Here is a 17394-nt window from a genome sequence, read left to right as displayed (position 1 = left end):
GAACATCAAAGTAACGAACCCGGGTAATTTAAACGTTAATATTGGGGGAAGCAAATATTTAGTTGCGATTGACCAATGTTCAGAAAGGCGTCAGAATTTCAGTTGGCCGTCAAATGTTTACTTACGGTTGAATAATGTTCAAAAGCATCTCAACGCCTACGCGCTGTAGGCTTAAATTGCAATTTCAATAGCATACTTTAAGGCACCAAATTAGTGGAGAGCACATTTTTACACAATAGTAACCTCTTAAATTAATGAAATGAGCATAGCATTTTTACCAATTATTTATGCTTCCAGAGTATGTCCTCTTTTTCTTTCTGCTTCCTTTTGATACCTGCCGTGAAAAACACACCCGCACACGGGGAAGTATTCTTCAAAATTCAATAAAAATTCATACACATTGACTGCTGGCAACGTCCTCACGGACGACGATGACGACGACAACGACGACGATGACGACGGTTCTTATCTATCGCTCACCGGGCAGCCTTTAATTTGAGCCGTGCCGTGCTGCGAAACCAGGTTCGCCCCCGAGGCTCTCAGCTCAAGTCTGTTTACCGGTGAGCTCGCCACGGTTTGTTTGTCCATAAAATTTTACGCCACAGAGGATGCGAAATGAATTTCAATACTGGGTGTGGAACCCGAGGGAGAGGAGTTCCTGCGAGTTTGGGGCATCATAGAAAGCAGGAAAGACGCCTTCCTCTCTACGTTCAATGTACCAGGTACGAGCAAGAAAAGAATGTGGATAGAAAGAGAGAGGAAGAGAGAGGCAGATAGATGGCGGACACCTTAAAAGCCTTACTCCAGCGTCTAGGCTAATGCTGGTAAAACCTGGAAACTACCGGACGATCGAAAACAAGCCTTTGCATCGGCCGTGCTCGTTTGGGATCATTTTAATTATCACTCATTCTGTGTGCGTGTGTTTTATGGGAATTGCTAAAAGCGTGTGTATGTGTGTTTGTGTGTGAAAGAAAGAAAGAGTCACCGAGTACGCCGGTTCGCAGCGAGGCGTCGATAATTAACTTCTCCGTTGCGCTGGCGGTCTTGCAGATGCGAGGGAGGACGGTTTGTCCGAAAAATGGCCCCGGCATAGTCACTCTTAATGGAAACCTTTTCTTGGTGATGGTGCCATGAGCATCATCCCATCATGAGTCTCAGGTGACTGATAGCTGATAAGGCCCGCTCGGGCTCGGTTGTGCGCCCCAAAACAAACTGGCAACGGCAGCTACGTCTTCTGCGGAATGGTCGCGCCAGGACGCACCGTGCGTCGACACGGTGGCAAAATGTCGGTAATTTTCTCGCCTCGAGCACACTGATGAAGCCTCATCAAACCATGCTTCAAGGTAATCAGGGGTATGCGATCGGAACGGTCGGGCCGGGCGTCGGTAGGGCGAAAGGAAACAAAAGAGCATCCGCAAACAACCGACCCGACCCGCCGCCCGCTGGCGACTGTTGACTTTTCCATCTCGAGCCGCCTTTAACATTTAAGCCAACAACTTGGGACTGCAGAGAGCACCTTCAATGGGTCTCATTTTTAGCACGCACACACGCGCACGCAGGTGTGCCTGTGGGGCGGAGAGAATCGAAAATGACAAGCCGTGTGATGCGGGCGTCTTTTCCATTTTGGGTTTGCATCCGAAACATGCCAAAATTATGCTGGATGTAGCCGCCATCGAGGAACTAGACACAGAGCAACCGCGCACCGGTGCCTATCTTTAAACGCAAACTGGAAACGGTACTGCCAAACACCCGGCCACCAGATCTGCATTTAATGAGACCGGCCACCGGACAACAGCACACTCAACAAAGAAGCCAGGCTACCAGCCAAACGCTGCAAACGCGAAACCGCTCTCGAGCCTTCTCGCCCAATCGTAAATCGAATTTGGTTCCACGCTTGATGTAGCGCCGTAAAGTTAGACTACCCGCATCGCACGGCGCTTCGCACGGTCCGCTATTTAAGCTCGGGAAAGCTTTAGTTTGGAGAATGAGTGTGATTTTAATTAAATTTTGCCATTCAATCGATCGTGCTCCCGCTCGAGTACGGTGTGGGAAGAGTGTGGCCAGGCACGGGACGAAAAGGGGGGAAACAGCATTCAGCAGCATCAAATAAATGCCAACTCATGCCGCACGATGATGAAAGGGGGAAGCGAACGAACGTTCGGCGGCTTAATCTTTCTCTACAGACACACACGCACATACACGCGGTGGACCCAGTGGGCAAACCAGTGGGACGTCGCCAACAAAGAAGCTATTAAGCAGCGGCACAATAAGCTGTCTGTGTCATACTGGTTGCAGACATTCATTAGTATTGTTTTGGAGGCACCGGTGCAGTTTTCACGCAGCTACCCACAACATCTCTTGATGGCCAAAATATTTTAAAGTTTAGGAGTGTTGGTTGGATGGCAGGATCACCTAGCATTATTCGGAGCCGTTTGGAATCGTCTGGAGCCGTCAGAAGTGGCCCAGAGTCGTCTGGAGTCATTGACATACGGAGTCATCCGGACTCGTCTGAAGTCATCCGGTGTTGTTAGGAGTCATCTAGAGTCATCCAGAGTTGTTCAGAGTCAAATCTGACCCCAGCAAATTGGAGTCGTCCGGAGTCGGCGTCACCCGGAGTCGTCCAAAGTCGCCCGGAATTTTTCGGAGAAGGTCTGAAGTCGTTCGGAGTCTTCCGTAGTCTTCCCAGAGTAGTCGGATCCGACTCGGGCTATTGTTAGTTCGATTCCGACTCCGGTAAAGTTTGAGTCGTCCGAAGTAGAAGTCACGTGGAGTCGTCTGAAGTCGTCCGGAGTCGACTGAAGCCATCCGGAGTCGTCTGGGGTCGTCCGAAGTCGTCCGTAGTCAAACCCGTATAAACCATCGGACGACACCGACCCAGGTCTACTTTATCTCTAGTCGACTCCGACTGCAGCAGACTTCGGTCGACTACGAACAACTGTGACTTTGCAAGACTCCGACCAACGGAAGACTCCAGATGACTTCAGACGACTCCAGATGACTTGAGACGACTCCTAACGACACCGACTTCAGATGACCCCATCGACTTCGGGCGACTCTGGACTACTATGGACGACTCCAGCCAACTCCGAACTACTCCAGACAACTCTGGACGACTCCGGATGACTTCGGGTGACTTCGCGCGACTCCCGGTTACTCCAGACGACTCCAGTCGACTCATGACGACCCCGGGCAACCCTTTACGACTCCTGACGACTCATAACGACTCCGACTCCGAACGGAACCAGTGATTCCGTTTTTGCCCGAGTCTGAATCGGACTAACAATAGCTGGAATTAGATCGCGTTCGAGGGTACGCTTCAGAGAGCACGCCACTAAGTAACAACACAAGCCTGTTGCATGTCAATGGCTAGATATTACCGTCAATGTTCCGTTTTATTCACTGCAGCTGCCGGCACCTACAAACCCTTAAACAACTTGTACAGCGCTTCGTAAGCCGGGAAGCCACGCTGGTACTTAAACTGCTCGAACAGCTTCTTGACATCGTCGAGCGCTTGGCGCACCGCGGCATCCTCCTGCCCGACCGTTGCCTCCACGCGGCCCGTCTCGTGCGCCAGCCGGATCAGATACACGTCGTTGTTCTGCTCGCCCTGATGCTGCAGCAGTGTCTCCAGCAGGGCCCGCAGCGCCCGAACGCGCTGCACACCCACCGGCAGTGCGTTCGGGAAGCTTACCATCCGATCCAGTCCTTCCGCTGACCACTGCTTCTTGAGCGCCTCGTACAGCGGTTCCTCGACGCGCGCAAAGTACTCCGGATAGTCGCGCGCGAACTCGACCACCTCGTGGAACTTGCCTGCCTGCAGCTCCGCCAGCCAGCGCTCCACCACCTTGCCCTCGTACTGGGCGTGGTCGGGCTTGTACCGGTCCTCCAGCTGGCGCACATCGGTCGAGAAGATCACGGCCGGGAAGCGGCCATCCTGCCCGTTCGATTTGAGCAGCTCCGCCAGCTGCTTGTACACAGCGACCCGCTCGTCCGCGCCCGGCACCAGCCGAGCGAACTTGAGCATGCGGGCCACCATGCGCCCGTCGGCACCGTGCGTTTGGTAGCTTTCCTTCATCATCTCCGCGAGCGAGGCGTTCACCAGCATCGAGTGCAGTACCAGCGCGCGCTGCACACGGTCCGACTCCATGCTGGTCAGCATCAGCTCGTTCTGCAGCTGGGCACCGTACTGCCAGGCCTGCTCGATCAGGTGGCGCTGCTCGCCCACCATCTCCTGCAGGTTGGGCAGATCGTGCTGCAGCGACACCTGGAGCACATTGACGCGGGCGCTCACCTCGCTCAGGTAGGCGGGCAGCTTTTCGTAGATCGCGTTCACCTTGGCGGTCCGCTCGTCGTGCGCTTCCTGGCAGCGCTGCTTGAGCTCGCGGTAGGCCTGCTCGTGCTCGGACACGACGCAGGCGGCCAGCTTCGTCGACCCGTTGCACTCCTTTTCGTTCCAGGTGGTGGACGCTTTCAGCAGTGCGTCGTAGTGCTGCCCACACGCTTCCAGCTTGTCGGACGATTCGGGCAGCCCCCGCGAGTGGACAATCGAGAGCGTCAGGGCACAGGCGGCGAGTGTTGCTATCAATGGCGTCATTGTTGGGCTGCTAAAAACGCTCACCGCGTCGATACTTCCGGATTCTGAGACGTGCTGGGGGTTTTATACGCCCTCGTCCGGTGCGATACCGCAACCAGGCTCGGTGTCAGCAGCAGGGTTACAAATGGTTTGTTTGGCAAGCTGAGGCGGTCCAGCTAGCAACAAATCCCCGTCCTGTCAGTGTGCTCAAAATTAATCGTTTCCCCATCCATCACTCCATCCCGGGGGGAGCGCGCACAGAAAAACATTTGCCCGAGGTAAACGTGTGCCTGCACCGGGAGCCCCGGGGGGCTTATAAGAGCGCTACGGACGTACCGGCAAGCCACAATAGTTGCCGGAATGGGTTCACTCGCTGTTAGACTGTGGACGGTTTTGCTGCTGCTCACCACGGCAGCCAGCGGGCAGCAAACGCCTGCGCAAAGTAGATGCGTGTCGCAAGCGGGAGCGATCCTGGCCGCACCGCCCATCCACTGTCAGCCGTTAAAGGCGTGCGACGAAGAAGCCATCTTGAAGCCCTACCTCGCCCTCTACGAGCAGTGCCGCATTAATGCGTCCGAGCGCGCCAACCTGCGCGATAACTTCCTGTTCCGCCTGAACCACTGGCAGGACGATCATCCCTATCTGCTCGAAACGGTCGCGAAGGCGTACGAGCCGCTCAAGGGCGTGCTGGAGTCGGAGCAGGATGCGCAACGAAGCCTCCAGCTGGTGCCCGAGCTGCAGCGCAAGCAGCTCATCTACAGCATCGAGGCGGGCCGGCTCGAGGACGCCCACATCCTGCACATGACGCTCAAGGGCCAGTGGAAGCCGGACCAAATCGTGTCGGCCATCAGGGACGGCTACCACGTCAACCCGACGATCATGGAGCATCTGCTCGAGTTCGTCCGCGCCATCCCGGTGCGGAAGGAGCGGGCCGCCTACTACAAAGCGATCCTGCCGGTCATTCGCAACTTCAAGCTGACCCTGACGTACGTGACGCTCCTGTTCGCGGGCGATGCGACCGGCGTGTTTGACACGCAGAAGGACCGGGATGACTACATCTCGCAACCGCTCACCGTGTTCGTGCACATGCTGCGCTGGCAGCTGGCGAACCTCAAGTTCGAGTTCCACCTGTCGCTGGCGGAGCGCTTCCCCCGCCACTACACGCTGTACATCGAGACAATCTTCTTCTTTACGCCCCCGCAGTGGCAAAAGGCGGAGAAGCGCCGGCTGTTCGAGATCGCGGGTCTGTTCAAGGCGAAGGGGCACCGGTTTGCGGCGATCGAGCAGCTGCTGAAGTGGGCGCACCAGTACGCACCGGTGCGCGGGGGCAAGGCCCACCTGGAGGAAATACTGCCCACGCTGGCGCTCGAAACGGAGAAGCTGCGGCGCACGGTCGAGCAGACGGGCAAGAGCGCAGCGGAGCTGGTGCGGCTCAAGAAGCTGGAGGAAGGATTTGTCAGCAAGAAGGATCGCTGGAACACGAACACCTACCGCACGTACCTGCACATGATCAAGACGAGGGGTAAGTTCGGCCAGCATAGGATGGAAATGGAGCGCAAGGGTTAATGCGAGGCGATGGAAGAAATACAAGTCGTTCGGTGAGCGCAGTCACCAAACAAGCATAACTTTCGTGCGTACAATGTGTATGATCACTGATGACAAACCGCTTGGGTGGGGCGCTTGCTGCTGAAGCGTGGCTGGAAGGGGTGAACAAATGTTTGCGCACACGATAATGCTCTTGTTTGCGATGCGCTGACGGAAGACAAATCGCTGCAAGCGACGGCTCAAACCTGCTCAAACCAGGGAAGGTTTGCTTAAGGTTCACTTATAAATAAGCGTTCGTGGCTACTCGGGCGTTCAAGTCATCTCGAGCAGGAAGCACCGCAGCATGTCACGTTTGCCCACTGTACTGTTGCTCTTGGCGAGCGCCGCAGTCCTCACCGCTGGCGGCCAGGAAGCAACCGAAGACCCGTTCGCGGACGAAACCGACCAGTGCCAGATCAGCGTTAGTGCCGAGACGATGAAATCCCTCCACGGCGGGTCGATGCAGCCCGACGGCACGTGCGACAACCTGTGGGAAAGCTTTCTATCTCAGTTTCACCAGGTCCGGGAAAACCTAACCGCGTGCCAGGAGCGGGCAGCCGCCGGACCAGCGCCCGATCCCTCCAGCCAATTCTGTCAGCAGCTGCTGGACGATGCGCAGCGACAGATGGAGCAGGAGCATCGCCAGTACGCCGCCACCCTAGAGGAGCAGCTGCACGCAGCGCAGCAGGAAACCCAGCAGGAGCAGGAGATGAAGAAGGCGCTGCAGAAGCAGCTCGACGCGCTCACCGACACCCGCAACGCGCTGTACATCGATCTGCTGCTAGCGAACATTGCGATCGGCGAAACGAAGCAAGCCCTCTCGTACTACAACCTGATGCCGGCCAGCCTGCCCACCGACAAGCTGCACGACCAGATCGTGCGCTTCGTCTACCGGGTGACGATCTACCAGGACCAGCGGCTGCTCAACCTGATGCGGTTCGTGCGCGACATACCCAGCGTCGAGGAGCGGCGCTCGCTGTACCAGCTGGCGCAGCGCGAAATACAGAAGCGCCCGAGCCAGCGGGACGGGTACGTGGCGGCCGTGTTTGCGCTGAGCGTGCGCGAAGATCTGCCCGTCTACCAGGCAAACCGGCAGCAGTACGACGACCTTATCCGGCTGTCCGAGACCCGTCTCAAGGAGCAGGTGGCGAACGGTAACTTCAAGCAGGCGGCCGAGTTAGCCGCCCGCCAGCCGCAGCACTTCCGGCAGCTGCAAACCAGCCTCGCCACGATCGAGCTGAAGCACTGGCCCAAGTTCGACCGGTTCGTACCGTACGCTAACGCGCTGCCCCAGCCAGCCCAGCGGCTGGAGGTGCTGCGTGTGCTGCTGAACCAAATCGGCGACAGGGAGAAGAAGAATTTCCACAAATATCTGGTGCAGGCGGCACGGCAGTTTGACATTTGCGAGCAGTTTATCGGCCGGGGCAAGGTGGACCAGGCGGTCAAGAAGCAGCTGGAGGAACTGCGCGGGAAGTTTGCAACGTTTGCGAACGGCAAGAGCTACCAGCACTATCTGAGCGAGTCGCGCAAGTCGTCCGGCTAGGCGTCGGTGACGATCTAAAAGTGATTCAAAGCCCTGTAGGCGAGGAACCCCCGTTCGTGTCGTGTAGCGCAAACCTTTACCATTATAGCACAGTGAAATAAAGCAACAATAAAAAAAAAAAAAACATAATTCTAATCGAAATATTGAGCAACAGAAAAGCAAAGCCTTTCCTTTGGATCGTCCGCAATCTGGGCACCGCACGTGGAGATGGTCGGAAGTATTGCTTGTGCAATCGCTGGACCCACGCTGGACAAACAGATGAGCACGCTGGCCTTCCCAGCCAGCTAATATTGACACTTCATACGAGCTGGTCCATTAATCACGGCCTCTGTTTGCCTTAGGGCCAAGTATAACTAGCACCACGCACCTTACAGATGGGCTCTAGTTTTGTTTCTCTTGCTGTGAGCGTCAGTTAATTAAAAATAAAAATATGGATCACAGCAGAGTGTGGTGCTGTCTGCTTAGCTTCATCGCAATGGCCGTGCTGTGTAGCGCATCCAGTGCAGCATGCAATCTCCAGGTCCCCGAATCCATGATAACGGACCTGCTGCAAGCGGATCAACCCACCGGCGGTTGCTCAGCTGCTTGGGCTAGTCTACTGTCTCGGCTGGAGCAAATGCGCCACAATCTTACGGGCTGCAGCGAGCGCGAAATGACGAACCCGGCACCAGCAGATGATACCCGCACCAGCACCACCTGCCAGCTGCTGCTGGACGAGCTACAACAGAAAGGGAATCAAACCCTGCTCCAGCTCAACAAAGAAATGGCCAGCAAAGCACTGTACGAGCGCATCGAGCTGGCCAAGGTAGCACGGGACCAGGACCGCATCCACCAAGCGATCGAAACGATGCGCACCGAGGAGCGAAACCACCGGCAACAGCTGCTACTCCTCTACCTCGATGCGGCGGACTTACGACGAGCCCTGCGCCACTATCAGCTGCTCGTCGCACAGGGCGATCGCCACCTTCCCCAGCAGATAGTGAAGTTCGTGTACGCCGCCCGCCGACACGAGAACCGCCGGCTCGAGAACCTGCTCGACCTGGTGCGGCAGCTGCCGGCGCGCCAGGACCAGCGCACCCTGTACCAGCTGCTGCAGCCGGAAATTATGAAGCGCCCAACGCAGAACCAGAGCACCCTCGCCATGCTGACAGCGCTCGAGATGGGCCAGGTCGTGGGGGAGAACGGCGAGCTGAAAAAGCAACAGGACGCCATGTACCAGCTGGTGCTGAAGCGCTGGATGTTCCTGCGCCTCGCCGGCCAGTATCGCGAGATAGTGCAGTTTGCCACGAAGCACCCGCACCTGTTCAAGCAGATCGGGGTGAAGATCGCCACGATTCATCCGAAGAACTGGTGGAAGTTTAGCTTCAGCCAGTTCGTGACGTACCCGAACCTGCTGCCGCTGCCCGAGCAGCGGCTGGAAGCGTTCCGCACCATCATGAAGCAGCTAAAGCAGCGCAACGGGAAGTTTTTCGCCGACCATCTGGCGAAGCTGGCGCCCCAGATTGAGCGCTGCGAGCAGTTTCTGCGGCAGCAGAAGAAGGAGCTGGAGTGGAAGGACGAGCTGGTGAAGCTGAAGGGACAGTTTGCCGACTTTGATCGGCGCAAGGATTACGCGTACTATCTGAAAAACTCCAAGGCGCTCATTAAGAAGTATGCAGACGCTGCGAAGCAAAACAAAAACCGACAGGCCGGGCGCGGTGGAGGTCTTGCAGGGCGCCGCTAATAATGCTAATAATGTCCAGTCGAATAAATGCAATTGTATGCTGGAATTTTTCCGTGTGTTAGTTTGTTTTTCAATCAAATGCGTATGTTGTCATTCATTTTAATCTATTTTGAGACGAGTTTTCTTGCAAACATTACCCAATAATATGAAGCTGCCACTCTGTGTTCTTGTTACTCATTTGTATCTTCTTGTGAATCATGTTTACGCAACAACTTGCACATCAATGCAAGCGGCTTGCACAACATTATTTAAACTGCATTTCAATGAGACGCCTCACCTGTTCAAAGCTTTGCCATTCAATTGTTTGCTTTGTGCATGCTTATGCAGCTCAAACCGCCTCGCTTCTCACGTTGGTTGCAACATCCCCGGTCACTGATTTGCGTACAAGGTGCGAACTATTAGCGATGGTTCTTTTTGCGATTCATATTAATCCCCTTCTGGCCGGTCTGGTGGCACAGTCGTCAACTCGAACGGCTTATAACTTGCCCGTCATGGGTTACAGCCCCGAATAGACCGTGCCCCCATACGTAGGACTGACTATCCTGCTATGGTAACAATAAGTCACTGAAAGCTAAGCTCACCTCACTAGTAGGTACAGACAGGCCTTGACCAACAGCGGTTGTTGTGCCAAAGAAGAAGAAGAAGAAGAGTAAAACTAGAAGAAGTATGTAATGATCAAGTAGATTTAGTGTACGCGTACGCAGATGAAATCTCGATTGTAACAAGAAATTCTTGGAAAATTAAAGTCATAAAAGATTTATTTATAGAATTGGAACTAGATTCCGGAAAACTGGAGTTCAATTGTTGTTGGGTATATTTCAACAAGAAGTTAAATGAGTGTAGACTGGCAAGATAAAAGGGATAGGATACAAATACTTGGAATATGTTTCACAAATTAATTCAGATAAACTATAAAGCTAAATTGAGAAGCAACGTCACACAAATGTTCGCAGATAATTTGGAGTAACAAAGCAAGGGATCTAAATATTTATCAAAACACAATTGTAGCTAACACATATTTAACTTCGAAACTATGGTACGTTGGTTCGGTTCTATCGATAAGCACATTTATTTGGTCAAAAGGAGGTCCTAAGATATTGATTCATCAATAAGCCATGCCTAAGGAAAAAGTAGGCATCAACCTGCTTTTACCAGAAGTTAAGCTTAAATCATTACTTATTTATATGCATATAAAAGAATTATATTACACTCAATATACTCAAAAATGCATTACAGTCATTTACAATCCATCCAATATATCAGGTATTTCACCATTCTATCCATGCTAAAAAACAATAAGATTAGAAATGGCTTATCTATCAACAGCCGTAATTCATAATCCAACAGCAAGCTGTTCAAAGCAATTGTTAGGTCTTGTTTGCAGTCCACAAATAATAAGAAAATACAATAACATATAAATAAAATAATAGAAATAAAATAATATTGAAACTAGAAGATAGAACGAATAATGACGAAGGGCGAAAATTGATGAGATTATTCAGCAATTACGTGATAGGTATAATGAAATGTGAAATTCACCCGCAGGCAGGAAAACAAGCAGATGAAGCAGATTTAGGTGAAAACGAGGTTAACTAGGCTACATTGAAGTGAATGTTATGATAAAACCGGAACATATTGTTTTTATTTTAAAAAAAAATGAGACACCTCACCTGTTTAAAGCTTTACCTTTCAATTATTTGCTTTGTGCATGCTCATTGAGCTCAATCCGTCTCGCTTCCCACGTTGGTTGCAACATCCCCGGTCACTGATTTGCTATAAAACATCAGCGAACGGCGCTGATTGGCACCACACCACACCCTGCAGTGTAGTGAACGGACACTTGCACAGTTGCTCGCTTAAGAAGCTTTCAACATGAGAGTGCTTATCTTTACTATCTGGATTGGCTGCGCAGCTAGCACCCTCGGCGAGCAGTGCGTGATTCAGCTGGTTCGGGGTATGGTAACGCGGCTTCTGGGCCCGAACCAAGCCGCGCTATCTTGCGACATTCTGTGGTCCAATCTGCAGCTGAGCTTTAACTACACGCGGCAAGACCTGGTAGCCTGCCAGGACGGGGAGCTGCTGGTGCATCCACCCGAGCCATACTTTTCCGACTGTCAGCAGCGGCTCGATAGAGCCAAGCAGGACGCCGAAGCTGACAGGCGTGCGTTCACCGCGGAGATGCAGAAGAAGATACAGGTGAACCAGTGGGAAGCGGATAGGTACGTACAAGAGTCGGACACAATCCGGGACCAGCTTGCGCGCCTCAGGGACGAGCTGCGGTCAACCTACCGCTCACTCGTGCTCATGAGCGTGCAGGGCGGCGCTAGCAAGCAGGCGCTTAAATACTACCACTACTATCTGGAGGGCCAGCCGCCGGGCCAGCTGCTGAGCTCCATCATCGCGGCCGTGTACAGCGTGCCGGAGCACGCGCACGAGCGGTTTGAGTACCTGCTCGACTTCGCCCGCAAGGTGCCAGGGAACAGTGTGCGGCTGGCGTTCTACCACCAGATCACCGCGGAGCTGCGGCGGCATCCCGAGCAGCGCGACAGCTACCTTGCGATGATCGCGGCCCTCGACCTGGGCAAGCTGGCCTTCATCAGTCAAAATGCCGATGCGCGCAAGCTGTACCTCGACCTGTTCAACCCTGCGCTTAAGCGCCTGCAGGCGGCTGTCATCGCGGGCAGCTACGATGAGATAGTAACGTTCGCCACCGCCTATCCGGACCACTTCGAGCAGATTGCGAACCAACTCTCGACGCTGGAAAGTGGAGCCTGGAACCAGGCGAACTTTGAGCGCCTGCTGCTGTACCTGAACCGGCTGCCGCTCGCCAAACAGCGGCTAGAGGCGTTCCGGATGATGCTGCTGCAGATCAATCAACGCAACAAGCACGATTTTGCGCCACGGTTGACCATGGTGGCGAAGGAGCTGGACAAATGCGAGTCGTTCGTGAAGAGCGGTAGCAAAAACCAGCAGACCGATCTGGAGAAGCTCGTCACGGTGAAGCGCATGTTTGCGACCCGCGATCCCAACAGAGACTACGACCATTACCTGCAGGAATCGAAAAAAATAGCAAAATAGTATAGTCGGCCATGTTTGTATATCCTAACACAGGCCCATAAGCAATTACCACTGCACAATACACGCTACACGCTACAGGGGTTCAATAAATATTCACACACTGCAACGTCGCTTTTGCGATTACGCTCAATCTGTTACTCGCGAAGTACGGGTTGCCTACCATTCAGGCGCCATTCGCGATGTTCTGTTGCCCTTCGCCTGAGCATTGCTTGATTGTATTAATTTTATTGTTTTTATTTCTGGGCCTGTCCGTTTTAATACTTTCACTCTCTTTCTATTGCCCTTGATGCACACACACACACACACACACACACACAGACAGAGAGAAGGCGTCCCATCCCGGAAAGCCTCCAGTATGCCGGGTCGGCCAGCCACACGCCGCCCACCCGGTATCATTATTGTTTGCCAATTGCCGGGCTGTCGTCATTTCTTTCTATCGGTGAAACGTTCACTCAACTTTGGCACTTTCTTCTACCGACCTCCTTCATCCTTCCTGCTCCAGCTGCCACTCCTCAAACGGGACAACACACTTGGCGGCATTTTGGAAGGGCCCAACAAAAAAGGGATTGTGGTAATTTATTGCGATTTGAAATTAATTTATGTCATCGGTGATATTACTTCTCCCTCCAGCCGCTTTCCCCCCTCTCCAACCCTCTTCCGGGTACCTACATTGTCTAGTCGCAATACGGCTTCCCACACACACACACACAGGCAACAAGAAACGTTCTACTGGTTTTATTTTGTCACAAAGCCAGAACCAGCACGGGCCAGTCCCAGAAGAGTTTGTGGATGCTTCAGATGGCAAAATACACACACACACACACACACACACACACACACACACACACACACACACACACACACACACACGCAATGGTAGCTCAGTGAAATCGTAACGGACGCGATTGTGTCGTACAGGAAATTGGTTCATTCGGTGAAAATGAGCAGAATCTTGATTCCGATCCGGACAGCTCCAGCAACGAGGATTTCGTGGGTCTGCTTCTTCTTCTTTTTTTACCTCCTCCATGAAGATGAGAGCCTCAACCATCCATTTCCAACGCAATCTGTTTTCTTTTTCCGTGCTTATCCCGTGCTCGCTCGCACACGCTCACTCAAAGCGAGATCGATAATCGGCCATTAAACTTTAAGCAAACCATTCGGGAGCTGGGCGGGTGGACGGAGCCTGCCGGCGTTGGTCCGTCCGCACCATAAGGAAGTGAGCTACGGGGAAAGGTAATAAATCTTCGATTTGCAGGCTTTTCCTCTTCCGCATTTCTGGGCACTTCTCAAGTGTAACCGAAAACACCGGGACCGAGGGCGACCCGTTTTATCCGCACCCGAATCCGGGATGCTGGACCAGTGGATTTCTTCGCCCGGGTTGGGCCGGCCTCTCCTAATGCGGCACACTGCACGCAGCAGTTCCCTCCCCCCCCTCTCCCCGCAAACATTGGAGGACAAATTTATGATTCTGAGCTGCTCAGCCCATCGCCGCTCTGGACGCTCGCACCGTGCCAAAACAGCCAGAACCAATCGGTAAGCCATCGGCAGCCTTCGTTGTTCGCCAGACGATCGATTCAGACGCCCCCGCTGACCTCCCCCCCGGCCGATGGGCCTGTGCGAACATTGATTGCCTTTTAACATATTGAATACAGCACGTTGGGATTGGAGTTGACTTCTTTTTTCTTTTCTTTTTTTGCTGGTTGCCACTGTTGGTGAAAGCAACTTCGACTAACGACATTTGGCGATTCAATAAAAACGATACTATAACTTTTCTTTCGTGCCCGCCCCCGATCACACCCCCGCCCCTGTGCAGAATCGGTTGGAAATCTTAATCCGTCTGTGGGCACACTACACTACGGGCCTTGACAGGAGTGTGCCAGGGGGAGCTCACTATCGGTGTGGTTGATTAAACACGGACGAAAATCGATTGATTCTTCAAGTTTGGCCTGACGCGAAGGGATGGTAATACCCGGAGCGGTGGGCCTAAAATTAATAGCACGAAATTACGCTTATCATAATAGCAATTTCTGCGGCGGTGGGAGAACGGTCTCCACTGCCGCTTTACAATCTTGAGATATCTGAACAGGACAATTCATTCTACTTTCATGGTGTGATCTTAAATAAAACGATTTGTAATCAAATCATTAGTCTTTGGCTCAACTTTAACGCCTTGAAGTATGCTATTTGCTGGAAAAAAGAATCAAGCAATGGGGGGAAAGCATGTGTTTTTTGTATTCTTACACGTTTGTGACATTAGTTAACGAGTGTTACGTTCATATGCTCTAAAACGATATGATATGTACGTTAAACACCTACAATATTCTCCTTTTATCACTCCCGTCAGAGTGTATGTGTTTTTTTATTAGTAGCAAAACAACCAGTCCCAGTTTCACTACCAGCCACCCAGTTTCACGTGTATGGAAAACAAATTTAACCATAAAGCACGTTACTGCCTTCCGGTTGAGCGAATCGATGCCGAGCAAGCAAACAAACAAAAAAAAAACACTGCTACGTATGTTTTGCCACCTTTGCGACGCAAAACAACACGATGGGGTACACAGTACCAGCGGTTTGCGTTGCAGTTTTTACGCTACATCCGTCCCCTGAAAGGTAGGCTACCATTATAGCAGAACGCCACGCTTTTTACGACACCGCGGTCAGCCAAACACGACCTTAGGCACTCGTTTACCCAATTATATGGCGTGAGTACTGTGACCGAAAAAAACAAAATTGGTGTAACCCGTCGCCATAGCACACCAGCCTGTTAGGCTGCTGGTTGCTCATCGCACGCAGCGGGAGCTTTTATTCTCTCGTAAACCTTGCTCAACCGGGTAGTTGCGCGGAACGGTTGAGAAATTGTTTGCGTTTCATTTTTTTTTTTCACCTCCTACCGATACAGAAAATTTGGCTAAACAGTGCAGTTTTATGGGCAACTATTAATGGTTGGTGAATCAGTACCAAACCGAAATACATCATAAAAAATTAACATCTTCGCAAACAGCTGAGAAAATATGTTGCATACCTTTAGGCGCTACTTGAAACGAAACGTGTCTCACCGGCCGAAGTAAAACGATTGCATACAAGCAGGACCAAATGGCTCGCAATCTATACCAGCGTTGTCAAACTCATTTGACCCCGTGGGCCAAAATGCCACTGAAAATAGTAGCACGGGTCGCAGCCTAGTTTTTACGTGATATATGATATGATATGATGATATGATACAAAATCAGATCCCCTCTGATATTTCCAACATTTGCATCATAGTTTTATTGCAACTAACAGGCTTCGGTACCCAAAAATAATGTGCAAAAACTGTCTATGACTAACGCGTTAGTTCCAACACAGAGCACTAAATTTTGTAAAGGAAAGTTGATATTAGTGTCAATTTGGCTATCAATATCTTTGAGCTGGAATTAAAGAAGCGAATTCTTACTTTTGATGCTGTCTAAAGTCCATAATATACAACAGCTCGTTCAGTCCAGTTCAGATCTTCATTTTACAGAGGAGTGGAAGGTGTTATACAAGTCCTTAGTACCTTAGTAAGGCGACGAAAATCAGAGTCATAAGCCTATTGTTTATCTAGTCAAATTGGTCTTGGTAGGATGCCTGATGTAGATCGTTTATTACATTCTATCAAAAGTAACAGGTGTTTGTGCTGACGTCTGATTTCATCTGATTTCTAAAAGTTTTGCAGAAATATTATGTTCTATCTTTAGTATACCTTACGATGGGTTCGACCTTTTCCAAAACAATATGTCAAATTAATTAATAGTGTGAGAATTTGCGTTTTTAATTCCTGTTGGCAAAGTGATTTGTCAATTTGTACGTCTTTTTCTTATAGAAATTGTTTAATTGGGTGTCAAATGCAGAAATGCTTCTATAAATGAATTTAGGCTCAAGCGGTCGCTGGCCAAACCAAAAAACCTCGCGGGCCACATTTGACCCGCGGACCTTCAGTTTGACATCCCTGATCTATACCATCCGACCGTGTCGTGTCACCGAAACGAAAAAACAAAAACAAACCAAACACAAAAAAAAACGAGCAAAAAATCGCTCGAATGAGCCGGCAAGCTGACGTTTGCTTTTAATGGAGAGCAAACCCCGATAGCCAAAGTGTTGCCAGGCGCTCATCCGCGCTGATCCGCGTTTTACCGCGCCCGTGGTTCGCCCCGGCTGGCTGCAGCTTGGCTATAATGATATGATAATAATCGTTTACGCCAGGCCCGTTGAGCAGCAGCAGGAGGGGGAGGCAAGGGAGTGGATCATCAAAGCCAGTGCCAGGTGGGTTGCGCAAATCGGTGTGTTGCAGCAAATAAAAATATGACAGAGCGGAGGACGAGGTACACCGACGATAAAAAAAACCCTTCGGTGTAATGGCTTAAAACTTTCACCCTGCCAGCTGGCTGGTGTGTGGGGGGTTTTCCTTCTTTTTTTGCAGTGACACGATGAGGCACTTGAGCGAAGGAGAGCACGTCAGGATGAAAAAGAGGTATCAGAGAAGGAAAGAAGATAGCGAGAGGAAAAAAAACGCTCATCCAACCGAACCGCTGGGGCTGGGCTGAGTGTAATTATAATGTCATTTAATTCAATTACCTTTCCCTTACTTAACGAATTTCACACTCAAACCGTGCGACGAAGATACTGCAAAGAAGGGTGGTGTAGGGAAAAGCGAGTACGCTGTGTCCCATCCGCACCGGACCACCCGGCAGCATGGCAGCAAAGGTGCGAGAGGATTTAGAATCTCCTCCGGGACATACGGACGAAAGTGCGAAAAGTGAAGCTTGCAGCGTGTGCGGCGCAAACATCTGCCTTCTCCCCTGTTATCCTCTTTTCCTGATAGGATTCTGTTTGCTTTCTGGGCAGGTGAGAAATTCAACCTCATTTACCAATTTG

General features: G+C 51.6%; 6 protein-coding genes across 11 annotated transcripts in view; 5 read left to right on the top strand and 1 right to left on the bottom strand.

Moving 5' to 3' along the window:
• LOC120905944 (alpha-2Db adrenergic receptor) overlaps positions 1-17394 on the top strand; it is a 171268-nt gene that overhangs the window by 141358 nt on the left and 12516 nt on the right. The window lies entirely within an intron of this gene.
• On the bottom strand, positions 3353-4642 carry LOC120905950. The gene has a single exon (XM_040317313.1). It carries the CDS (start codon positions 4592-4594, stop codon positions 3416-3418), a length of 1179 nt encoding a protein of 392 aa, XP_040173247.1. The 5' UTR covers positions 4595-4642; the 3' UTR covers positions 3353-3415.
• Positions 4905-6198, top strand: LOC120905949. Its single transcript, XM_040317312.1, has one exon. It carries the CDS (start codon positions 4934-4936, stop codon positions 6137-6139), a length of 1206 nt encoding a protein of 401 aa, XP_040173246.1. The 5' UTR covers positions 4905-4933; the 3' UTR covers positions 6140-6198.
• LOC120905947 lies at positions 6412-7821 on the top strand. Its single transcript, XM_040317309.1, has one exon. It carries the CDS (start codon positions 6462-6464, stop codon positions 7698-7700), a length of 1239 nt encoding a protein of 412 aa, XP_040173243.1. The 5' UTR covers positions 6412-6461; the 3' UTR covers positions 7701-7821.
• Positions 8073-9469, top strand: LOC120905946. The gene has a single exon (XM_040317308.1). The coding sequence runs from the start codon at positions 8131-8133 to the stop codon at positions 9421-9423; it is 1293 nt and encodes a 430-aa protein (XP_040173242.1). The 5' UTR covers positions 8073-8130; the 3' UTR covers positions 9424-9469.
• LOC120905948 lies at positions 11219-12611 on the top strand. Its single transcript, XM_040317310.1, has one exon. The coding sequence runs from the start codon at positions 11296-11298 to the stop codon at positions 12499-12501; it is 1206 nt and encodes a 401-aa protein (XP_040173244.1). The 5' UTR covers positions 11219-11295; the 3' UTR covers positions 12502-12611.

The sequence above is a fragment of the Anopheles arabiensis genome, chromosome X (assembly GCF_016920715.1).
Source record: "Anopheles arabiensis isolate DONGOLA chromosome X, AaraD3, whole genome shotgun sequence".
Lineage (NCBI taxonomy): Eukaryota > Metazoa > Arthropoda > Insecta > Diptera > Culicidae > Anopheles > Anopheles arabiensis.
Note: the sequence above shows the minus strand (reverse complement) of the source record. Positions and strands in the feature narration are given on the sequence as shown.